We start from the raw sequence: 26,626 nt of genomic DNA on the forward strand, positions 1-26,626 counted from the left end.
CTTTAGTTTTAGATTGAACATTCTATAACCGATAGATGTCGTCTTTTGCATGTTGTTTTCAAACCTAATAAAACATGGTAAAATTTACATGGAATGTTTCTATGCCTTGTTTAGTTGACTCTACAAGCGAAGAAAGCGGCTGAAGAAGCATCCAAACAGGCGCTGGAAGCATCAAAGCAGGCGGCTGGAGTTAGCAAGAACACCCTCGATGATCTGACCTACGTAGGCAAATCAACACTAGGGGATCTAACGAAGACGGCCAAAGAAGCGGCAGCCAAGAAAGGCTTACTGCATCAAGGCAGCCAGCAGAATCTTCAAAGCCAGCCCACTGTATCACCTTCGGGAAGTGCTGTAGCCACTACGAATCAATCGCTGTTCTCGTCTATCACCAGTGACTTCAATGGAATCGCTCAATCGACTTCCAGTATGTTTTCGGATCTGTTCGGAAATAAACCGAACAAACAGGCAGCTCAACAGCAGGCGCGGGCCGCTGCTGGTAACATGCAGCCTAGTGCCAACCAAAAGCAAAGCAAAATCAAGGATAAACTGTCCTTTGATCCTTTCCCCGGTCGTAAGGGTTTGGTGGAACGCACTCCACTGATCAAGCATTCCGGACCGAAGCAAACGCAGGAGGAGATTCAACGGATACAGAACGCCGAGAGATCTTCCAGTAATTCCGAAAATCAGGCATTCTTGAAGGACTTGGTCAACCAGGTACTCGCGGGCGAGGGAGTTGGTTGGCTGAAACTGAATCGGCTTAAAAAGCTGATGGAGGACGAGTCGTATCGGATGCTGGTACTGGGAAAGCTGAACAAAACCTTGGAACGGAAGATTGGGCCTGACGATCATATAGACGACGTGGTATGTAGAACTAAATGATTTCATAAAGCGTCAAAACTCTAACCAGTTGCTTTATTTTAGTGCATAACGAAACCAGTTTACAAAGGAACGCTGAAATGCCTGCTGGCAATAACGCATGGGCTGGAGAACACGGTTGCCAACTTCGGACTCGGCGGTATGGCGTCGGTATTTCAAATGATGGAGATTGCTCACACACATTACTGGAGTAAGGATCTGTCGGACAACACGACAGACCTGTCGGCCAGTTTGCTGTCTAGCCGGGTGAGTTGGGGGAGGTTAATACAGTAGGGATTAGACTGGGTCAACAAGGTCGATTTTTGGGAACAAAGCTTTTTCGATTCCTTTTTGAGTACAAAACAACTGTGCAAAATTTGGGGGCGGAAAAATATTATCCATTTTAAAAACCTATTCACCCACTACTGAGTTAAAGTGCACGTGAAAAAGTTTTCAAAAAACATGTCCAGAACCTTTGACCCCCCTGAAGACCATAGGTGCTCACTGGAATGCCACTAAGATCTCCTGAATCCCTAGGAGAACTCCTGAAATGCGTCTATAAACACCTGGAAACTCATTGAAATGCCGCTGAGGCTCCACAAAAGTTTACTGAAACCCACTGAAATTCCCTGAGATCCGCTAAAAGTTCGCTGAAAACTATAAAACGCCAATGAGAACCCGTAAAACGCCTCTGAAGCCTCTGAATCCTCCGGGTAACCCTCCGGATATCCCTTGAAACGTTTCTGGCACGTCCTGAAACCCTCGGAAATACCCATAGGAGCCCATAAACCTCCTGAGGCACCTTAAAACACTATGGAGACCTCCTGACACTCCCTGAGACCCTCTTGAAACGCCTGTCTCCCGAAAACACCCGAGATCTCCTGAGAGCCTTTAGAACGCTCATGGAAGCCTCATGATATCCCGTGAAACGCCCTATAGCGACAACCAACAAACCCTTGTGATCCCTTGTGAATATCCCTCAAACTCCCTGATCGCCCCTTCAAACTCCTCTGTAAACCCCCTGAAACCCCTTGACACACGTGCCCCTCCTTCTGCGAGCTCCTGGAGTCTTTTTTGAAAAACTCCTACGTCTCTCTAAAATGCATCGGTTACCCCTTGAAACGCCTCTGGAAACCTTCTCCCCGGAAACACCGCTAGGATCCCCTGAAATCAATTGAAAACCCTGGCAACACTCCTGGGACTTCACGAAACCTCCTGAGGCTCGTAGAAGCACCATTGAGACTTCCTGAAACTCCCTGAGACCTTTGGAAACCCTCTGAAAATGACTAAAACGCTCATGCCAGTCCCATTGGACCCCCGAAAGCACTTCTGATACACTCTGAAAAGCACCTGAGATCTCCTTAAACTCCCAGAGACTCCCCTTAAATCCCCCAAAACACCCCTGGTAACCCGTGAGACACCTCTGACACCAGCTGTAATTCCATAACTTCCCTGAAACGCCTCTGGAAACCTCTTCGATCTTTGATAAAAGGGGCTCCCATACAGATTAATTTGCGGGGCACTTCGCTATGGAACTGGAATTCAAAAAGCGCAGTAGGCAGGCGGTACGACTCCTGACAAAAGGGCTGTATGCATTTCAGAAGGAACTTCTCATCCTATCTTGATGCATGGGATATTCCTTGCCTTAATCGTGCAAGAAACTGTTTTTTCTTCGATTGCAGTACAGTTGACAGTTCAAATGGCAATCAGCGTAGAAAGTTTCTGCCAGGCATCGCCTAAGAAGTTTTTTGAGCGATTCCTTTCAAACACGAAACTGGGCTAAGCTCGCAAAATGTGAGTTCTTCCTTCGGAAAGGAAGTAAAGCGTAGGTCCTAAGATGAACTAGCCTACACTGAAAGACGGCTTGCGGTAATGACCACCATAACAATGCTTTACCATGGTAAAACGTGATGATCGACCAACAAACGTTTCATGTGCGCGTTTTGTTTCCTCTCATATCAACCAGTTCGATAGCCGAGTGGTAGCGTGCGGGCTTGATGATCTCAAGGTTCATGGTTCGAACCCGGTTGCCAACAGAAACTTTTTTTTAATTGAAAATCGGGTCCATGGTAAAATTGAAAACATTTATCTGTTGAATTGAAACGAAAATCAGTCTGCACAAATTTAGTGGCGTTGTATATTTAAATTGACCATCAGATTAGTAATTTCAGCCGCAAGCCGTCTTTCAGTGTAGGGATAAAAAAATCGTTAATTCGGATAAAAACAAAAAAAAAAATAAAAGATTGAAAAAAATCTCCAGGATTGTTTTCTGAGGTTAACCTAGAGTTCCTGTTGGGGCCACTTAAGTAGTTGTTCCTTCTTGAGTTCCTCCAGAGGTTCCTTTATGGATTCCGTTAGGGTGTTCTACAGGGTTTCCTTTGGGTTTTTTTTTATTACACCGGAAGGAACTTCTGATTCCTTTCAGCAAATTCAACTGGAATTTCTAACGAGAGGTATCCGAAGGTTTGAAGAATTAGCTATGTATAGTTAAAATTTACGAATGAAAAGAAATTATAAAAATCATCCATGTGTTGATTCCAGGATTCGTTTAGGAATTCCTACCGGAATTCTTTCTGGTTAAAGCTTCTCCAGGAGTTTTGTCTGTTTTTTTTTCTGGCATTCAATAAGTCAATCAGTAAATTATTCAGAGTATCCTTCTGAGTCTGAGAGTCAACCACAAGTTCCTTCTGGGTTTTTCTGTGGTTCTTCCAGGAGTTCATTTTGGGATTCCTCTAAGTGGCATTCCTTCAGGAATGTCTTTCTGAGATACTTCCAGGAACTTCGTCTAGTATTCCTCCGGAGTTCCTTCACGGGTTCCTCCCATAGTTCCTGCTAGGTTTTCTTCAGAATTAATTCTTTTGAGATTACACCAGAAGTTATTTCTGGGATCATTTTAGAAATTCCACCCAAGATTGCTCAGAAGTTCCTTCCGGAATTCCTCCAGAGAAGTTCTTCCCGAGATTCCTCCAGAAGTTTCTTCCAAAATTCCTGCAAAAAAGCTCTTTCTGGGATTTCTTCCGGAATTTCTCCCAGGCTTTCCACAGGGACTCCGTCCGGGAATTTCTTTTCAGACATCTATGGGAAATCTTTCCGCGATTCCTCCAGGATCTCCGTTCGAGATTTTCTTGGGATTTTTTCCGGAATTTCTCGGGGAACTTCTTCTGGGATTTCTCCAAGAGTTGGTTCTAGAATTCCTGAAGATCCTTCTGGAATCCTTCGGGAGGCCACTTTGGAATTCTCTGAGATGTTGTTAATAGAAATCCTCCAACAATTTATTTCGAAATCCCTTTACAAGATGTTTCGTAATTACTTATGGATTTACTCCAGGAGTACCGAATGGAATTTTTCCATCCTTATACAAATTCTTACAGGAGCTCCATGAACCGTGAACTTTTACTTAGTGAAGTTATTCAAGGATTATTTCTAGGTTTCTCCAATAGTTATTTCGGGGAATACATTTCTCCTGGATTTTTTCTTGGATTTCTAGACAATCCAGAAGGAACTCATGGAATCTCAGAAGAAACTCCGAGTGAAAGCTTGGAAAAAACTTCTAGTGGAATCTCAGAATGAACTCGTGAAAGAATTGCATTGCGCACCATTCAGCTAAAAGCTAAAAGCTACAATATGCACTCATCCGAATCGAGATGCGACACATAAAAGTGGGTAAAAACTCAATTTTCGCATTCCAGGTCACTTCGGATTTCAACCAAAAGCATAATACATACTATAATCGGAGGGGTGTTCCGATGCATTTCCTCCATTTTTTGAAGAGTACATGAGAGTATCCTTCCGGCTTTGGCCACCTTCTGGATGCTGAGTTCGCCGTAAAGTGCAGCGAGCTCGCCACACACCGTTCTCCTGCACACCGCCGAAGATCATCCTTAGCACGCGTCGCTCCGACGAAACTCCGAGTGCTTGCAGGTCCTCCTCGAGCATGGTCCATGTCTCGTGCACGTAGAAGACCACCGGTCTTATTAGCGTTTTGCACATGGTGCATTTGGTGCGTGGGTAAATCTTTTTCGACCGCAGTTACTTCTGGAGCCCGTAGTAGGCCCGACTTCCGCTGATGATGCGCCTCCGAATTTCACGGCTCACGTTGTTGTCAGCCGTCAGTAAGGATCCGATGTAGACGAATTCCTCCACCACCTCGAAAGTATCCCCATCTATAGTAACATTACTACCCAGACGGATCTGGTCGTTTTCGGTTCCGCCTACCAGCATGTACTTTGTTTTTGAGGCATTCACCACCAGTCCGACCTTTGCTGCTTCGCGTTTCAGGCGGGTGTACAGTTCTGCCACCGTTCTAAATGTTCTGGCAATAATGTCCATGTCGTCCGCAAAGCACACAAATTGACCGGATTTTGTGAAAATCGTTCCCCGGCTGTTGAGCCCGGCTCGTCGCATCACACCTTCCAGAGCGATGTTGAAGAGTAGGCATGAGAGTCCATCACCTTGTCGTAGTCCCCGGCGAGATTCGAATGAACTGGATAGTTCACCCGAAACCCTTACGCAGTTTTGCACACCGTCCATCGTTGCTTTGATCAGTCTAGTCAGCTTCCCGGGAAAGCTGTTCTCGCCCATAATTTTCCATAGCTCTGTGCGGTCGATACTGTCGTATGCCGCTTTGAAGTCGATGAACAGGTGATGCGTTGGGACCTGGTATTCACGGCATTTCTGGAGGATTTGCCGTACGGTGAAGATATGGTCCGTTGTCGACCGGCGTCGATGAAACCGGCTTGGTAACTTCCCACGAACTCATTTACTTTTACATTTAGTGAAAGACGACGGAAGATGATCTGGGATAGCACTTTGTAGGCGGCATTCAAAATAGTGATCGCTCGAAAGTTCTCACACATTAACTTGTCGCCTTTCTTGTGGATGGGATAGATTATCCCTTCCTTCCACTCCTCCGGTAGCTGTTCGGTTTCCCAGATCTTGACTACTAACTGGTACAGACAGGTGGACAACTATTCCGGGCCCATCTTGATGAGTTCTGCTACGATACCTTCCTTACCAGCCGCTTTGTTGTTTATGAGCTGGTGGATGGCATCCTTAACTTCCCTCAGCGTGGGAGTTGGTTCGTTCCCGTCCTCTGTTGCACCAACATAGTTATTTCCTCCGCTGCCTTGGTCCTCCGTGCCTACATTCTCTTCGTCATTCAGGTGCTCGTCGAAGTGCTGCTTCCATCTTTCGATCACCCCACGTTTGTCCGTCAGGAGGCTCCCGTCCTTATCCCTGCAGATCTCGGCATGCGACACGTAGCCTTTGCGTTGAGCTTCTGGTAGAACTTACGTGTTTCCTGCGAACGGCGCAATAGTTCCATTTCCTCGCACTCCGCTTCTTCCAGGCGGCGCTTTTTCTCCCGGAAGAGACGGGTCTGCTGCTTCCGCTTCTGTCTGTATCGCTCCACATTCTGTCGGGTTTCATGCTGCAGTATTACCGCCCGCGCTGCATCCTTCTCCTGCTCGTCGAACCAATCGTTTCGTCGACTCCGCTCTACGTACCCGATAGTGCTCTCGGCTTCGTTGTTGATGGCTGCCTTGACTGTACTTCAGCAGTCCTCTAGAGGGGCCACAACGAGCGCACCCTCGTCCAGCAATGCTGCCTCGATATTCTGCGCGCATGCGGTTGCGACATCCGGTTGCTTCAGTTGCTCTAGATCGTACCGGGACGGCCGCCGGTAATGTACATTGTTAATAACGGAGAGTTTTGGGCGCAGTTTAACCAGCACCAGGTAGTGATTAGAGTCGATATTAGCGCCACTATAGGTCCTGACGTCGATAATGTCGGAGAAGTGCCGTCCATCAATCAGAACGTGGTCGATTTGCGATTCCGTTTGTTGTGGTGATTTCCAGGTGTAACGATACGGGAGGCTGTGCTGGAAGAAGGTGCTACGAATGGCCATATTCTTGGAGGCGGCGAAATCGGTGAAGCGTAGGACATTTTCGTTCGTCAGCTGGTGGGCGCTGAACTTTCCAATCGTTGGTCTGAATTCATCCTCCTGGCCTACCTGAGCGTTTAGATCCCCTATGATGATCTTGACGTCGTGGTTTGGGCAGCGGTCGTACTCGCGTTCGAGCTGCGCGTAAAATGCGTCTTTGTCATCATCAGTGCTTCCGGAGTGAGGGCTGTGCACGTTTATTATGCTAATGTTGAAGAATCGGCCCTTGATCCTCAACCTGCACATTCTTTCGTCGATCGGCCACAAACCGATCACGCGCCTCTGCATGTCACCCATCACTATAAAAGCTGTTCCCAGCTCACGTGTGTTGCCGCAACTCTGGTAGATGGTATGATTACCTCTAAACGTTCGCACCATAGATCGTGTCCAACACACCTCCTGCAGCGCTATGATTCCGAACCCGCGGTCCTTCAGTATATCGGCGACTATGCGGGTGCTCCCGATGAAGTTGAGAGATCTGCAATTCCACGTACCGAGCTTGCAATCGCAAGTCCCTTTTCGTCGCTGTGGTCGTCGCCATTGGTATCGGTTCGCATTTTTCTCTAGTTGATTTTCCGGTGCTAGTCTTTTTTTTACGGCTGGCTCGCAGAGCCTGACACCAACCCACTAACCCAGGGAGCTGGGCTTACCTTCCCGCTATCTAGGCTCAAGCGCCAGTCTTCGCCGTGGGTGGTGTTTTTAATGGGCGCCCAGGAGATAATACAGTCGAGACTCTTATAAGATCACTGGTCGGGAGGCGCAATAGGAATCCGCTTAATAGGAGACTAAGAGCTTATGTGATTTTGGCATTTTGGGGGTGTGGCCCATTATCTCGTGTGTGTTAAGAGTTAGCGCAATACTTTCTTCGGCAAAGTTTTAGGGCTTGATAAGATCTACCATTTAGAACTATGGTTTATATGATTAGTTGGCAACTTGGCACCATCAACAGTTTGATGCTAAATTGCACTACAGGAACTATATCAGGTTGTCAAGCAAACGTTACGATATGCGACAGCTCAAGACCCTGATAATTTGGAAGGATAGTGTCTTCGGGAAAGTTGTTGGGTACGCCAATAACTTACTGACGATGAGTTGCAAAGTTCGAAATTCCTCCACTGGGTGGCGTTAGTGAGCATGTAAATTTTCAAAACATCATATCTCAGAATCCCGATAACTTAGAAAGTTGGTGTCTTCGGCAAAGTTATTCAGTATGACATAAACTTACATAAAAATTAACACTTGTTTCGCAATTCTGCCACTAGGCGGCGCTAGTGAACATACAAATTTTAGAAATCTCATAGGCCAGAATGCTGATAACTTAGAAAGTTGGTGTCTTCGGCACAGTTGATCAGTATGACATAAACTTACATAAAAATAAACACTTGTTTCGCAATTCTGCCACTAGGCGGCGTTTACCGGTTTTTTTCGTCTTTTACAACTTACATTAAAATTAACACTTGTTCCAAAATCAACATAATTCCCAATTGTAATTTCTCTCAACATCGTAAAAATAATCTTTTTTCTGCTTTCGGTAAAAGCTTAGATTACCGAAGTTCAGCACAGTTCCACCAAAGTTCGGTTAATTTTTACTGATCATTCAGAAAACATTACCGATGATTCGCTAGAGTTTGCTGAACTTTCGGCAGTTTTGCGAATATTCGATTATCACAATTTTTACCGAAAATAGAACAGCTGAATATGGTACTCTTTATCACGAGTGTGTGTATACTAAGCTCTAAATCGACAAAAAAGTCACTTACATCCCTTTGCATCTGAGCCCCTCAAGTTTCTGATTCGTTCAATGCGGTTTCTGTATCTTCAATGATATTCGACAAATTTCAAATAATTGCTAATGCAAACTTTTCCTATTCTGCAGTCCGTGAGCCCCATGGGAAGCCGAGAGAACCTACGTTCACCGCCCAGTCCTTCCGAGCCGGGTGACTGGAATTCCGTGGCTGGTTCCCGCAAGAATTCTTCCGTGCTGAACGAACCTGTGATATCGCGTCGACCGTCGGAGAATGACAACGAAAACCAATCTACGACCGAGATGTTCAAGGATATGTTAACTCAGAAGCGCAATATGCTACTCAGCAAACTGACGTCTTTCGACTCAGAGGTAAGATAAAGATCATTGATTGACGTTGTCAGCTTCACTTTCTACAACTCTTGCTGTAAGCATTTCCGAGTTTAAGTTGTACAAATCAATATTGCGCTTTATGTAGTCGTTGGTAGATCAAATCCACAATCGGATGTTCATCCGCTTCCCAAATCCATACTATTCCTTTCCGTATTAGTTCGTAACCTACGATTGTAAATGTGTGTTTTCTTGAATGTTTGTGTTTCCGGCTCTGTATCACACGTGGCGCTATCCCTAACCACCGTCAACGTCAAAACTGCGCTCCTGAGCAGCCTGGCGGCGGTGGAGTTCACGGATCATCCGGTGCGCTGTCCGTGGCCAGTGATGTGCTACCGCAGCATCAATCCGGTGGACCGTTAATACCGTCGATTTCTTGTCGATCGACAGTCTCCGATACGGAGTACGAGAAAGTAAGTGCTATCGGTACTCTGGTTAGTACGTGTGTTGTTTCAGTCGGTGTAGAGTTCAGTGGGATCAACTCTGTAAGCGTATGGGCATGTGAGACCTATTCAAGCAGTAATCTTGCCACATGTCCGTATTCTTTCGGAGTGATTGTTATTAATCGGTAGAAAACGTTTGCTTATAGCATCTAGTGCAGCAGTATAACATTCGATCTAACGCTTTCTGGAGAAACTGTTTCTTTTAAGAAAGTCATGCTCATCTAAAAGTTAACGAATTTATTTTTATTCCATTTCATAGCATCCAAAAGGATCATCCACTCTCAAAGACGCCAAAAAGATGGCCGGTGGTTTATTCACCGGCAAGTCATCACTCAGTGCTGGCTTCCGCTACACCGGAGGCAGCCTAATCCCAACCTCAAACTCTCCGTCTCCGGATGCTCCTCGAGTTTACCTCTTCGAGGGCCTGGTCGGCAAGGAGCGATCAAACGTGTGGGATCAGATGCAATTTTGGGAAGATGCCTTCCTCGATGCCGTTAGTCAAGAACGGGACATGATCGGTATGGATCAAGGCCCCGGTGAGATGATGGAGCGATACAAATCTTTGTCGGATTCGGAACGTAAGCGGCTAGAACACGACGAGGATCGTCTGCTGTCAACTATGTTGTACAACCTGACGGCCATATTGGTGATGCTCAACTGTAACAAACTGGAGATCAAACGGAAGATACGGCGACTGCTGGGAAAAAGCCACATTGGATTTATCTACGCTCAGGAAGTCAACCTTTTGCTCGATCAGATTAACAATCTGGTGAGTAATTCAATCCAAAAATCTCCTAAAATTATTCAACTCTAACATTCCGCTTCTTCCTCAGCACGGCAACGACATCGACCTCAAACCTTTGGGATCACGACTGTTGCACCGGCAGAGTTTCACGGTGCATCAAGGCGTGGATGCATCCGGACCGCTCCGATTCATGGAGGTTCGTGATGACGGACTAGTGCTGCGATCGGTCAACGGAACGATCGTTGAGCGGTGGTGGTTCGAACGGTTGGTCAACATGACATACTCGCCCAAGACGCGCGTTCTGTGTCTCTGGCGCCGTAATGGCGGACAAACTCAGCTGCACAAATACTACACTAGAAAGGTAACTCTCGTGTGAATCATAACTAGAAAACATTTCCAAACATCTTGTTTCAAAATTCCAGTGCAAAGAGCTGTACGTTGCCATCAAGGAAGCGATGGAACGGGGAGGCTGCACCGGGCAGGGTCCGGAACTAGGTGGTGAGTTCCCCGTGCAGGATCTGAACAGCGGTGAAGGTGGATTGATGCAGATTTGCTTGGAAGGCGTTGGACTTTTGTTTGCGAACAGCAAGGTGAGGCTGATGGTTTTGAACGTTTTTTTTTCTCTGTCTCGTTTTTGAAACTATCTAAGCTCTTCTTTCTCTTTGTTATTCTATTTATACTTATACTGTCTATTATTGCTACTTATTTTAAATTATACTTGTTTCATATGATATGAATGGTGACTGTGTCTAAATATAATGCAATATAATAGTGGAACCCATATACTACTGCTCTTTGCATAGCTATCATAGGATAACGATCAGTTTTTCGACCCTTAGAGGACATTATTTGGAAATTGAATTCAATATCAGTCAGATGCAGAAAGTATTATTCATAATGATCGTGTTGATATGATCGCAAAATGTTCCATTATCCGTCCGTGGGTAATCCAGCACAAGGTCATTTCTAACTGACATTGAGATCAAAGTGACTGATTTTTGGAAATCAGATTGCACTATTTCGGACATGCCAATACAGTCAGTTTTTTTTTACGCGGGGGATACGTACCGCGTAAAAATAAAACTCAGTTTAAAATTCAAAAAACCCCGTAAAAAAAGTCTCACCATTTCTCGACGAATCATACAAAAATAAGACGATGAAATTTTTTTTGTATGGAGTTTTCATTTACGCGGCCGCGTAAATGAAAACCGCGTAAAAAAAGACCTGACTGTACATCTTAGACGCTGTACACATATATTTTGAACACTCGGCGTTATGCAGGATCGTATTCTAAACACGGTCTAACATATATGCGGGTGCAAATAATTTTGGTTACCCTATGGTCCTTGAGAATTCTATAGAACTTGGGACAGTTTTGCTAAAAGTGGTAGTATATGGTAACAGCACAGAGAACAGACGTTCAAGCTCATGAAGTGTGTTTGTGTGAAACATTGCAACGGTTGTTTTGACTGGCAATGTGGCCATTACTTGACGCTGTCACATTTTGAATCGTGGTACAATTTTGTCGTCGTTTTATTTTTGATGATATCAGAGGTATACATGTCCTTTCTAGGACATTTTGTTCGAGCATGTACATCTGTTCTCTGTGATAGAATGTAAAACAAAACAGGTTTTCTGGGATTGTTTTCCAGGATTCTAGGAATCCTGAAATTTCTTCCGTTCAATTTCAGAACTCAGCGATTCATTGATATTTTTACTGGACCAGAATCCCAATAGGCTGAAGACATAACAATGTTAATATAAAAAGATTTACATTGAACTTTGTGAAACGTAACGATATTTAACGGTTTTTATTTAAACACTTCGAGCCTTTACTATATTATTGGTATGAACAAAGCAGCTTTCGAACATGTATTGTTTACTTCTTCACAAAATGAGCTTGACTACATGCGTGTAGTAAAGAACGTGTTTTGTTTGATTTGTATCTATCTTTTCCGCGTAATGGTGAAAATTCGTACCTAAATCAAGCAGACATTACCGGCAAGCAAACGATTCCGATAAGTTATAAGTTGTAAATTTGAGGTGGACGCGGACAAATCTGGGAGATAAAATTTATAAAATCTAGGAATTCCTCCACTAGGATTTTTACAGAAACTTTCTTCAGGAATATCTTCGCAGTTTCTCCCCATTTTTTTCAGGACCCTCCACATGTTTCTTCTGGGACTCTCATAAGGTTCTTCTGAAGGTTCGTTTAGGATTCTTTCAGGAGTTCCATCTAAGATTCTTCCAGGAACTTCTCCTGAGATTCCTAAATTTTGAATTCCACCAGAGATTCCTGCCAGGATTTCTTAAGTAACACCTACAGGAATTCCTTCAGAGGTTCCTTCTAGGATTCCTGCAGGTGTGCTTTTTTGAGTTCCTTATGAGATTCCTAAAGAATTTCCATCTGAGATTACATCTGGATTTCTTTCTGAGATCCTTTGAGCGATTTCTCCCGGGATTTCTTCCGTAATTCTTTCAGAAATTCTTTCCGGGATTGCTTTTCTTCCGAAATCCCTTCTTTGATTCCTTCCGGGATTTCTCCCAGGAGTTCCTTCTGGGATTTCATCAGAAATTCTTTTCTGGAATTATTTCAGAAATTATTTCCGGGATTCCCGGAATATCGGCGGAAATTCCTCAGAGAAGTCTTTCCAGGGATCGTCCAAGCATTTCTTCCGGGATTACTGCAGAAACCACTTCCGTGCTTCTGGGATTGTTTCGGAAACTCCTTTCAAGATCCCTCCAGGAGCTATTTCCGGGATTCCTCCAGAAGTTCTTATCAGGATTACCTCAGGAATCTTTCCGAGATTTCTCCGGGAGCTTCTTCCAGGATAACTCCACGATTCTTTCAGCAACTGCTTCCAGCATCTCTCCAGGAACTCCTTCTAGGATTTCTCCAGGAACTCTTTCCGGATTCTTTCAGGAGTACCTTCTGGAGTTACTTCAAATTCTTCGAGAACTCGTTCTGGAAATTCATTCTGTCTGTGCTGAAATTCTTTCAGATGTTCCTATTAAAAATGCGAGCATTTTTCCAGACGTATTTTAAGGAATACTTCCACTTCTTCCAGTATTTTTTTTTTCAATGAAATTACTTTTGAAAGTACTCTATGAGTACCTTATGAAATTCCGTAAGGAAATTTCTCTAAAAGTTTCTTGAGGATTTTCTCCTTCAAAAGGAATTCCATCCGGAGTACCTGCTGATTTTTCTCCAATCGGTCCTTCGGGATTTCCTTTTTTCTGCAATTCATTCAGGTAATATTAGGAAAAACTTCGGAATGCATTCTGAAAGTAACTATTAGAAGAATCGCGGAAGATATTCCTGGACGATACCCGGAACTCCTAGGGAAATTTCGGAAGAAATCCCTTGAAGTTTTAGAAGGGATCTCGAAAGGAATTCTAGTAGGAGTACCTGCATAAATACCCGATGGAACCTTTTTACGAATCTCAGAAGAAACTCTAGGAAGAATTTCATAGTTAACTTCTGAAGGAGCCTCAAGAAGAATCTCTGATGCTCCCTGAAGAATCGCAGAGGGAACTACTAAAAGAATCTTGGAATAAATTTCTTGAGATACCACGGAAGACATTTTTGGAGGAATCCCAGGAAAAAAATCTGGGGTAATTCCAGACGGAATTCCTGAAGGAATCTTGGAACGAATTCCAAGAGAAATTTCAGCAGGACTTTTAGAGGAAACCAGGAACTCCTTAAGGAATTCCAGAAGATATTCCTTTGAAAATTTCAGCAAGAACCTTTGGAGGAATCCCGGGAGTATTCTCGGACAAATCCAGGCACGAACTCCAGGAAGAATCCCAAATGATTTTTTTTCAGGAATCTCAGAAAATGTTCCTAGAAGAGTCCTAGATGGAACTTTAGAAGAAATCCCTAATGAACCTAGCTGAGAATTCCGAAAACGCTCCTTGACGAATCCTGGAAGAAATTTATGAAGGCATCGCCAAGAAATTCCTGGAGGAATGCTGGGTGGAATTGCTATGGAATTCTGGAAGGGTACCACCAGCAGGCTCTGTTCGGTTTTATGCTACGGGTGGCTGTTTCTATCTCCTGCAATGACGGAGCTTCGGTGTTGTCATGGGGATTGTGTCGAACTCTTGTCGGATCATGCTGAGATGTTGGTGGCAAAGAAGAACACTACGGACCGCCTATGGTAAGAGTCCACCAAACAGGCCACCCCTAATTCGTGGTGTAATGCGGCTTTATGCTTACCATGCCAAGGAATGAATGGTTAGGGGGGTCCAATAAAAACCTAATCACAAACGGAGCCTATGTAGAATTAGGGCGTCCTCCACAGTACTACGTCCTTACTGCACTAACCCTCGGAGCAATGGTGCAGTGGACCTTGCGTTCTCAAGAGATAAATAATCAGTTGCCCTTCTTAAGCTCGGATTCGAGGCTAAATAAGGGCAGGATTATTGAAATGTTGTTAATTAGCTAGTTAATTAGCTTACTTAATCACCTATATGGTATCGCTTAATGCGTTTTCGCCATTGGCGTTTTTCAATTGACACCGATTTGGTTTGTCGTTGATGTTTCCTTTTTGTGCTGTGATTGTGAAGAGTGTAATCCTGTCAATTTTGGGAAGTGGCTACGGCTAGGAAACCTCAGATAATTTTCGTAGGGTAACTTATGTATAGGTTACCTTGTGAACCCAATTTTGCTTCTTTCATTAAAAGTGAAGTGTCATGCCTCGAGCATATATTGTAGAATAACGTCAACAGTATGTTCAATCTTTTCTTATGGATGCCTTCAAGCAAGCTATTTTTTCAGCATCTTTTCGCTTATATTTGGCAGTATTGCTACGTTATATCAGCTCAATTATTATTAAAGAGGCTTCAGTGTTATGAAATACTTAGGTAGCATAGTTCATGGATGGATAACCTAACATAGAATTGCACCTAACCCAACTCTGCTTGAGCAGAATTTGTCATGGTTTTAGTAGGCATTAAAAAGCTCTGCTTACTTCAATCTACTGGAGCAAATGGGGGTTTCTCCTATTTTCTGCAGAGATATTTTAGTATTTCAAACATGTTTTGAACTCTTGCAGTTTTCTGTTGGGTATTTTCTTGGCGTGAAATTTCTCTATAGTTTTATCCCGGAAAGGTACGTGCGTTGCATAAAGAAGGAATGAGTTCCTGATTTTTTCAGGTTACCTCGTTCTTTCTGAAATGCATGAAACGCATTGTTGATTATCACATCTGTGATGTTTGTCTGGCTCAAAAACCCATTCATGTGAACTCACATGCCTCCTAATTTGGGATACCAACAGTGACAAAGTTTCTCCATATATACTCCATATATAGTAAACTCGAATAGATTCAGAGGTCAATCGGATATCACACAGGGTTTCATCTATGGTTCCAGGAGTTTTTTTTTACCAAAAATAACTCTGTCGATTAAGAGATGAACCAGCCTCGGGCTGCAAATCTCTCTAATAAAGACACCTAACGTCACCCAATCTAACTATGTTGAGAACTTCAAAATCAAGCCGTGAATGTCAAAAGATAAAGAAGCTGATTTATTGCTGGTGTTCATTGTAGAAAGATTCCTCTTGAAACCCTTCTACTTTCCGAAGATTCTGCTTGAAATTTTAAACGCTTAAAAAACAACTTTGCGTGTGTGCAGTTGAATTGTGGAAGAAAGCTCTTTCCAACTCTGTATTGATAATATTTTGAGACTGATCATGGAGTTTATTCATGAGTTTCCCCCCAAAAGTTCCTTCTAAAAGAATTTCTGCAGGAATTCAAGAAGTTCTTTTTTGGATTGACCTTTTTAAGAACTCCTTTTTCTGGGATTTTCCAGTAGTTCTTCTTGTGATTCCTCTAAAGGCTCCTTCTGGGTTTCCTCCTAGAAGTTCTTTCAGTGATTTAACACAACCAATTAATTGATTTCTATAAAAGTTTCTTCTTGGATTCCCCCTTTTAAGAAATTATTCCTCTGGGATTCTTCCAGCTTTTTCTTCTGAGATTCATAACGAGATTTCCTTTGGGATTCCTCCAGGAGTTCTTTCCGGGATTCTTCCAGAAGTACTTCCCGCGATTGCTGGCGGAGCTCATTTCGGGAGTTCTCCCAGATTTTCTTCTGGAACTCCTATAGACGTTTCAGAATTCCTCCAGACATTCATTCAGAAATTCCTCCAGGCATTCCCAAGTAACCACAGTGCTGAAGCCTTATTGCATGCAGATATACGGTGTATTTAGTGCAATCATTACTTTACATGCAAATTTAAGGTTGATTTAAAGTGGAAGTGGGCAATTATAGAATCAAATTAAGATTATACTGGTATAATCGTGAAGCAGTCGCATAATTGCCCATTTCCACTTTAAATCAACTTTAAGTTTGCATGTAAAGTAATGATTGCTCTAAGTACACCGCATATCTGCATGCAATAAGGCTTCAGCACCGTGGTTACTTGGGTTCTTACCGTGTTTTCCACAAAATATACTCCAGGATTTCTGCAGGAGCTCCTTCTAGAATTCCTTAGGAAGCTCCTTATGAAATCCTTCCTGGGGTTAATCAAGGATAGTTTCAGAAATTCCCTCTGGGATTTTTCCAGAAGTTTCTAATAAGCTTCCTTAAGGACAGACTTGTTAGAATCCCAAAATGGCCGCCACAATGGCCGACTTTGGCATCTACTCACGATTTCGAGGGCACAAATCTCTTCGTAAACAAATTCAGCGCTCCTAATCTTCTTATTTTAAGCTTATTACAAGTGAGCAAGAACAGAATAATAAATCGCTTTGTTGTGTCAAGCTTGCTTCTTGAGATTTGTGCTTTTGAAGTTGTGATGAACTGTTGAAGCGGTATGTCAAGACGTTTGACTCTAATTGGAATTTCTTCTGTAGCTCTTTCCGTGATTCCTTCAGGGCTTTCTTCCAAGGTGTATCTAGAAATTCCTAGAATTTCCAAGGAACTTCCTAGAATTTTTGCAAGTTTTTCTTCTGGAAGTTCTCCAGGTATTCTAGGATTCCTCCTGGACTTCGTTCCAAGTTTTCTCCAGGAAATTGTTCCGAGATTCCTGCAGGCGTTTCTTCTGGAATTCCTCACGTGGCTCCTTATGAGATTTTCCTGGGATTCTTCCAGAAGTTTCTCCTGGGTTACATCTGGGATTCCTCCTGAAGTTTTTTCCTCCAGGAGCTCTGTATGTGATTCCTTCCGGGATTTTCCATGAGCTTCGTGAAACCTCTAGGAATTAATTCCGAGACTCCGTCAGGAATTTCTTCCGAGATTCTTTCAGGAGTTCCTTTTAAAGTTCCTCTAGAAGTTCCTTCAGATTCTTTTAAGGTTAAGATATGACGAAGCAACATTTCAAATTTTCAAGAGGACAAATCTAAATCCCAAATTACGATTCACACTTATAAGTTGATCGATTGGTCATCATTAGCGAGTTATCAATCGATTAACTTTTCAATGCAAACCGTGATTTGGTTTTTCAGATTTTTGCTCTTGAAAATTTTTGGTGTTGCTTCGTCATATCTTCACCCTGGGTGCGCTACAGTTGCTATTGGAACAGAGGGATCCGTTGAGTGAGTTTCAGTATAGAACTCATGGATGCATTTCAGAAGGTACACCCTAATTAGTATTCTTTCTCCTTGCATTGATTTTTTGGTTGAGTGCTTTAATTGAGTAGAAGAACTAAAGCTATTATTTTGAGAAAAAAATATGAAATTATAGAAAAATCGAAAACGTGGGGTGGGAATAATGAGCGATTTGTAATTTTTACTACTGAAGGCATCAAAAAAAGTTGAACTTTTATAAAAAAGGCACTTGAAAGTTCAAATACTTGTCGCTAGATCCGATGCGAAGATTGTGTATGAAATTTCAAACACTGGAATAGAACGGGGCATCGATTTCACTTATTTTAAAACGCAAACACACTTTCATTCTTACTATGCATGTCTGAGCCAACGGAAAATCAGTTTTCGTTTATTGCGTCCCGCACAATAAACCAAAACGTGTAAAAAGTCTCAATGTTATTTCATTTTTCTGTCCTTCTTGTCCCATGTCTATTTCCGAGCATATTATATTCTTAATCTTTTAGTTGTTCCTTCACCGTTTTACATCTGAATATCTAGATTAGTCGATGTGTTCAATGAACTGCAATGAAAAACATCGAGAAGCGAAAGATGTCCATTTGGTTTGAAGAGTACAGTAAAAATCTCAAAGCAGCTTCCGGGAAACAAAACATGAAGCATCAATTTAGACAGAAAGTGTTATAAAAGCACATGAAAGATCTCGTTTGTTTGTTTTTTTTTTTTCGAGTGAGTGAAGGCTTTGTCACTCGTTTGATTGTCGTTTATTTATTTTCGTGTTATTTTAGTTTCGTAACTTTCTATTTGGTTGAGAATTTGCGTTTTAGGGAAATTAATTGAGCAATGCTCAATAGCGTAACTTGTAATGAGAATAAGATTTAATCCAGCAATTTATTGTGAAAGCATTCCAACTAGAACAGATGCAAGTTTTTCCGCCGCAAGACTTCAAATCCTTAAAATCAAAACTTTTGAGATGGTCCTTGAATGTTATAAGTTAAGTGTTTTGTTTGGGTTTGGTTGCGTTTTCCTTTGAGTTTTGACGTCTTCTTTGGATTTATTGAGAGAACAACGCTAGTAAACTATCTACTTCCATCTATCTTCATTTGGTTTTCTTTTCGATTTTTGTTGTATCTAGCCGATGCCACAAACCAAGCATAGCCTACTGAGTGTCAATGCTAATGCAGAAGTCAAACCGGAAAGAAACTAATCTAGTTTTCATTTTTTCTTTTTCTCTTTTTACTCCATATGTTCACTGTCAAACAATCAAATTGAACAAAACTAACCATCCGTTTGTCGCAAAACTGAAACCCAAACGTCAAACTTGCGGCCGTTTCAAAACAAATGCGAAAAACTGAACCCACAATAACAAAACGTATGTGCAAACCGATTCGCTTGATCGCTTGACGAAACCCAAAATTTGAAAATTTTGCAAACCTTGCGGATTGAAAGGACTTTGAGGTACAGTTGAATTCAATTTCACTTACTTATTATTAAGTTATAGAAGCTGTAACGTTTTTTGTTTTGTTTTTCTAAAACTACACCACACATTCACACTATCAAAACCTGTAAAACCTGATGCAATTTTAAACGTTAAGAAAATCAATATCTTTAGCGTAATGGTTGTTGCAAAATTTCTATGTATCAAAACTATTGAGCTTTTTAACTTATTGTTTCTGTATTGTTCACACTCACACGAGCAGCGTCGTTTCGGTATATCGGAACAAGCGAAATGGTTTTCGCCGTTTTTTTTTGTTTCTGGTTATAATTTTTGAACTCTCCACTGGTTCTGATTGATCTTTCCCTAGACCTTGTTATGGTTTTTATGATTACTTTGCTAGAGCGGATCTGATGGTAAACAAAAAAACTTCATTACTCAGCTGCAACTCTGTATGATTTGGTACGATAGTTTTCATACAAATGAATAGTAGTTGTTTGTAGTTGACATTAGCGGTATATTTTCGATTGTTTTGGTAGTATTTTGATATTTTGCGTTCGGTTTTATACTTTACATTTTAGTGATTAAAGCTAGATGTTTGAATTTTCAGTTGATTTTGTACAAAACCAATGTACGAATAATGCAAAGTACAAACTTAATTCAACTAAATAGTGTGGTTTTTCTTTGTAGTGGTTCAATCTTCACTTTAATACTGATTGTTTATTCCATTCGTCACGATTAGATATGAGTAACGAAACCCCTTTTTTCTGTTTGGAAATTGTGAACCATAGACTTGTATAGATTTCCCCTCGGTAGACAAGCAAACACACCAAATTTTCCCGGCTCTTCTGTAGATAAACGGTTAGCTAATAGTGGCCAGTTGTCTGCTGACTTCAATGCTTTCAAGAGATTTAATCGGAAAATAATTGCAGTATTCAATTTGAGTTCGTTACAACGTAGTTTCTTCCACCTGTCTTCTTGAGCATGATAGATACCCTATGCAATCCACTAGAGATCATCGATAAAGATAAGAGATTCTAAACAGGAACTTTCGCTTCCCACCGAAACGTTGGCGTAACGAATGCACTTTCGATGTACATCGTTTGACACAGTCCTTGACATATTTTGTTGACTTTCCCCGTGTATTATATTTATCATTTCTATCTTGAGCAACAGCAACAGTTGACTGTTTTTCAATACTGAGAGTCATCGGCACAACCAAAGAAAAACAAACGTAACAGTGCAAAACAGACGTCAGAATATCTGTGTTTACAAAAATTGCCGCCAGAGGCGCCCGTTTTGCTTTTCTGGGGGTGATTGACGTTTGACACCAGTGCCTTCGGCGATGGTTTTGAAAGTTTTCAACATATGTAGATGATGTAAATGTTACGTTTGTTTACTTTTGGTGTATCGCCGTTCTTGTTTTCAAAGTAGGAAATCTTAGTAGCAAGCAGCGCCATCTGAAAGAGATGTCAGATACCAGAAAATGAATATTCAGCGAATGAATCACGAATATAAGACACATTGGTGTAGTGTCCGGAATCAAATCTCATATTCTACAATTGGAACAAGAAAATCTCTAATGCAAAAGAAGTTAGATAACTGCTTTACTTTGATGCGGTATTTTTAACTACTAACATTTCGTACACACTTAACAGTATTTTCTACTAGGTGAGCATATTTTTTCAATATTTTTAGTGTAGAATAATAGTAAACTCGTTAAGCCTGTCAATGCAAATGAGCTTTTATAAACAAAGAAGCTTTTCTCGGTTATTTCTGTGAATTCAACAATTTCCCAAGCAAAGTTTGCTCTACTTGATGACCATAAAAGTTTTTAAGGGCGTGAGTCTGATTACTAGAAATCACCGAGAGAAAGATTTGTTTACAGGGTCAATTTAACAAGTGTCAAATATGCAAACACACTTAATTGAGACTGCCGAGATTCCAGTATTTTCATTGAGATCCGCACAGCCTATTGGCTCTGACGGCAGCAAAAATGTATCGGTCATCGTGTGCGTGAAGAAGTATAAACAAACGTGTTTTGTCTCGTTTTTTCTCACGTTTGCCATGCGACTCCCGCCAGGCGGCAGCATTGCGGCTCCGTCAAGGCCTATACCTACTGCTATGCAAATTCAGAAATACCTATCATTAAAAATGGTACTGATTCCCAGTGAAAACTTGCTGAGTGAGCCATTTTACGAAGTGACAACAATGTTGATGATGATATTGATTTTCACGGGTTATTGGACGCTACCTCCTGTCAAAATTCATTCATAAAATCGGCTCGTAAAATGGACTATACCAGCAATGACCTGCCAAACTTGCTGAAAGCGCGGTCGTATTGTTTTTTTTCCTTAGCACCCGGCTATGCGGATCTCGATAAAAGGTCGAGGAAATGCTGAGATACCAACAGTCTCAATTAAGTGTGTATCACATATTTGCCTTGTTGATAAATCTAGATTGAGCCTGTAAATGGGTTAATCAGCTTTTGTAAACAAAGCCTGCCCTCGACGATTTCTAATAATTTAACTCATGGACAGGACAACAACTTTAATGATCATAAAGTAGATAAAACTTTGCTCTCTTTGATGATCATAAAAGTTTTTGTGGTCATGTGTTGGATTACTAGAAATCATTAGGAGAATCTTTTGGTTTTTGGAAGATCATTCGCCTCTTACAGGCTCAACGGATTTACCAAATGATCATCAGATCATCGAGTTCAAAAATGCTGCATACTTAGGGTAATAGCACAGAGAAACAGACGTCACACTCTGCTCGCTTCCCTTTCGGTAACCTTTTTAACGGTTGATTCAAATATTCGGTAGTTGATGGTCAATTGACCAGTTTCTGCTTCTCTGTGGTAATAGGGTAAAACCAATGGTGCTTTTTTTCTAACAGTTGACACCATCATCTCTGATGAGCAATCACTTTTCTAGTGAGGATAAATCGTAATAAAGAAAAAAAAAAGGTTAATCGTTTGTTCTTTACCATATATTCTATTTTATTTTTAAACCGTTCTATCTGTGAAACGGTACTATGGCAATTATCAAAATTTTGATGTTTTTTTTTTATTCAAAATTTTACACGCTTCTATGTAATAACGTAAAAAAAAAACAAAACAAAAAGAAACCACTTTGACAACTCCAACATTTTGAAAGTGTAAAACTTTTTTGTCCGTTATTTATCTTTAACCCATAGTGCAACTTGCTGTCCGCTACAATATTGAAAAGGAAATTTAAAAAACATCTTTTTTCGAGAAATTTTTTTGTCAAGTTTTATTTATGAAACAAAATAAGAAAGCAATTTTTTTACTGTGTAAATTTTCTCCGTAGGGGAGACTGGGTAGAATTGATCCCATTTACTTAATTTGTCTATGACCACAGACAAACAGACGTATCACTTGGAACAAAATGCGATTAAAATCATCGTAACAAAAGTATAATCGCCCAATGCTATTTACGCTATGTTTCGCAAACACACTGAGTATATGGCGGTTAAGAAGGTGCAAAAACGATGCGAGCGCCATGAGCGAGAGATTTGCGAACTACAGAATATCTGAATAGTCCGTCAAAAAGGGAAACGATGGGAAGTGGATAGAGTGAGACGTCTGTTTGTCTGTGCTATAACTATGAGTAAAACACAAAACAAGATCCACATTTTTAATGTCAAAATGTAAGATTTCGATAAATTTTCCGGAAAATACCTTTCTTTGAAAATGGGGAGACTTTATTTTTTTTAATCCTTCTTCAGTTTGAAGGTCGGTTTTTCATAGTTAAAACACAGAACAGAATAAACTACTTTTGAAAAAAAAATGTTGTTGTATTCACACCTTTTAACTTTGAAACTCGCTTCTAGATAGTCATTTTAAGCCATTTATAAAGCTGGCACAAGTATCGATTTTGACTGTTCTGTTATGTTACATTCCTGCTGAATAATAATAGCCAATCCAGCATTTAAAATCAGCTGTGATATTTTATAAAAAAAGACTTACTTCCCCCAAAAGAAGGCAAATTGATTGAAAATAAATTGGTTTTACACTAGCAATTTTTTGTCCAATATTTTTATAATAATAATTAAAAAAAAAAAGATGTTTTCTTGGTAAATGTCTAAGTTCTGAAAAGCAATAATTTTAACCGCTGTTGATTCTCCGCCACTTTATACTACTTTTTCTCCAAATTTCATTATATTGATGATTGGAGGGGTCGTATAAAATGACTAATTCATAATAATAAACAGTGATATATTAAATCAAACTCATCAGACTAGATTTGAAAATTAAAAAAAAAAGCCAATCCGATGAGTTTTGTGTTTTGCCTGATTATTGCTCAATTTGATTTTTTTTATAAATTAAAGGCAGTCCCGTTTAAGGGAATGACGTTTGCTCCGGTCTCATTAACTTTTAGGAAAATGCAAATTCTTTGACATCAACTGCGTTCTACTTTTCGACCATGTTTATAAACGTTTAAAGATTTTGACATGACGTCTAAAAATGCCCAATTCTACATGCAAAAGTACTGAAAAAATTGCTCTCACCTTTTCGAGTCCTGGGTGAAATTTATACAACTGACAAAACGTTGGACAAGCAAATGTCATATAAAAAACCTGAATTAATCCACCTATGGTGAACAGAACCCTTCTTACACTTATTAAAATTATTGTTGTATTATTCGTTAGTATGATTGTGATTTTTGGTCATTCTAGAAAATATTGTAGTTGATTGCTTTCCATAATAGAATCATCGACCATGGGCTCAACTACCAGATTTTTTTGTCTCAAAAGTGTAAATTTTATTACTCCTTAGTACTCCTGGAAAGATACATTCCGTGATATTTTTGCTACTGTTTATTAAGCTCAAATATTACAAAGAGATAGTAGCTTAGCTTAAATACATATGATGCAATTGCATTTTCATGTATAACTAACTTGTGTAACCAATAAAAAATCTGTTGACAAACGGCTGAGAAATGTATTATGATACATTTTATCAAAAATCTCTCAAAAGCGTAAATTTCATTACTCCTTAGTACTCGTGGAAAGATATTTCGGAAACAAAATGTCCAAACGGCATGAAATTTAATAGCATACTACTTGGATGCTGTAGCTTTCATTTGATGCTGAGAGAACTCAAATCGATTGACACACGGCTGATTCATTTATTATGAAGCATTTTGTCAAAGACCTCTTAAAAAGTTAAGTTGTATTACTCCAAAGTACTCCCCGAAAGATATCTCGGTTACAAAATGTCCAATCGGAATGAAATTCAAAAGCGTTCTTCTAGGGTGCAGTAGCTTTCGTTTCGGGCCTTAAGAACCCGAATCGGTTGATAGACGGCTGAGAAATTTATGGTGATACACTTTGTCAAAAATATCTAAAATAATTAAGTTGTACTACTCCCTAGCACTCTTTGAAAGATATCTCGGTAACCGAACGTCCAATCAAAATAAAATTCAAAAGCGTTCTACAAGGATGTAGTAGCTTTCGTTTGAGGCCTTAAGAACCCAAATCGGTTGATAGACGGCTGAGAAATTTATGGTGATACACTTTGTCAAAAATATCTAAAATAATTAAGTTGTATTACTCCCTAGCACTCTTTGAAAGATATCTCGGTAACCGAACGTCCAATCAAAATAAAATTCAATAGCGTTCTACTAGGATGTAGTAGCTTTCATTTGCTTCCAAGAGAACTCAAATCGGTCAACAGATGGCTGAGAACCGTGAGTGACATTTTTTTGTAACATACATACACACACACACACACACACACATACACACACACGCACATACAGACATTTGCTCAATTCGTCGAGCTGAGTTGATTGGTATATGTGACTCGGCCCTGCGGGCCTCGGATCGAAAGTCGGTTTTCCAAGCGGTATTTATACCCTTCTTATGGGTGTAAGAAGGGTAAAAAGGCTTTTCCTACATACATTCCGTGATATTTTTGCTACTGTTTATTAAGCTCAAATATTACAAAGAGATAGTAGCTTTTATGTATTTGTTGCAATTGCATTTTCATGCAGAGCTCCTTGAGAAACCAAATATGATCATAAAAAATCTGTTGACAAACGTCTGAGAAATGTATTATGATACATTTTATCTAAAATCTCTCAAAAGCGTAAATTTCATTACTCCTTAGTACTCGTGGAAAGATATCTCGGAAACAAAATGTCCAAACGGCATGAAATTTGATAGCATACTACTTGGATGCTGTAGCTTTCATTTGATGCTGAGAGAACTCAAATCGATTGCACACGGCTGATCAGTGCTGAAAAATTCATTTCGTCAAATCAAAATTCAATCAACTACAGCTCATTTTAGAAGCTGAATCTGAGAATATGGTATATGAAAAACTTGTGCGGCTAGACCAGTTCTGCAAGAAAGTCACGGAAAACCCGCTATTTTTCGAATACTTAAGGTAAATGTCACGGACTACCTTCGAAAAATGCCAAATGATATTCACGGTGAATATCATTTGGCATTTTTCACAGGTAGTCCGTGACATTTACCTTAAATATTCGAAAAATAGCGGGTTTTCCGTGACTTTCTTGCAGAACTGGTCTAGCCGCACAAGTTTTTCATATATCATATTTTCAGGTTTAACTTCTAAAATGAGCTGTAGGTGGTTGAATTTAGATATGACGAAATGAAATTTTCAGCACTGCGGCTGATTCATTTATTATGAAGCATTTTGTCAAAGACCTCTTAAAAAGTTAAGTTGTATTACTCCAAAGTACTCCCCGAAAGATATCTCGGTTACAAAATGTCCAATCGGAATGAAATTCAAAAGCGTTCTTCTAGGGTGCAGTAGCTTTCGTTTCGGGCCTTAAGAACCCGAATCGGTTGATAGACGGCTGAGAAATTTATGGTGATACACTTTGTCAAAAATATCTAAAATAATTAAGTTGTACTACTCCCTAGCACTCTTTGAAAGATATCTCGGTAACCGAACGTCCAATCAAAAAAAAAAAATCAATAGCGTTCTACTAGGATGTAGTAGCTTTCGTTTGGGGCCTTAAGAACCCAAATCGGTTGATAGACGGCTGAGAAATTTATGTTGATACACTTTGTCAAAAATATCTAAAATAATTAAGTTGTACTACTCCCTAGCACTCTTTGAAAGATATCTCGGTAACCGAACGTCCAATCAAAATAAAATTCAATAGCGTTCTACTAGGATGTAGTAGCTTTCATTTGCTTCCAAGAGAACTCAAATCGGTCAACAGATGGCTGAGAACCGTGAGTGACATTTTTTTGTAACATACATACACACACACATACACACACACACACACATACACACACACGCACATACAGACATTTGCTCAATTCGTCGAGCTGAGTTGATTGGTATATGTGACTCGGCCCTGCGGGCCTCGGATCGAAAGTCGGTTTTCCAAGCGGTATTTATACCCTTCTTATGGGTGTAAGAAGGGTAAAAATTGTCGCTTTTGTACATACTATAACCACAAACAGCCATAATACTTCGAACGTTATTCGATTCAAACCATAGTCACGAAAACATGTTCGCCCA

At 40.6% G+C, this 26,626-nt stretch overlaps 1 protein-coding gene across 8 annotated transcripts in view; it reads left to right on the top strand.

Annotated features, from left to right (window-relative positions):
- Positions 1-26,626, top strand: part of LOC109403571 (MAP kinase-activating death domain protein) — a 116,105-nt gene that overhangs the window by 64,405 nt on the left and 25,074 nt on the right. For 4 of the 8 annotated variants that reach the window (XM_029861535.2, XM_029861541.2, XM_029861540.2 and 1 more), the window contains 8 exons: positions 115-861; positions 922-1,122; positions 8,673-8,912; positions 9,206-9,343; positions 9,633-10,142; positions 10,207-10,479; positions 10,541-10,708; positions 19,110-19,118. In XM_029861535.2, the coding sequence (XP_029717395.2) occupies positions 115-861; positions 922-1,122; positions 8,673-8,912; positions 9,206-9,343; positions 9,633-10,142; positions 10,207-10,479; positions 10,541-10,708; positions 19,110-19,118 (2,286 nt within the window). The remainder of the gene's footprint in view (positions 1-114; positions 862-921; positions 1,123-8,672; positions 8,913-9,205; positions 9,344-9,632; positions 10,143-10,206; positions 10,480-10,540; positions 10,709-19,109; positions 19,119-26,626) is intronic. The other 4 variants (XM_029861542.2, XM_062845366.1, XM_029861544.2 and 1 more) reach the window with 2 other exon arrangements.

The sequence above is a fragment of the Aedes albopictus genome, chromosome 1 (genome assembly GCF_035046485.1).
Source record: "Aedes albopictus strain Foshan chromosome 1, AalbF5, whole genome shotgun sequence".
Lineage (NCBI taxonomy): Eukaryota > Metazoa > Arthropoda > Insecta > Diptera > Culicidae > Aedes > Aedes albopictus.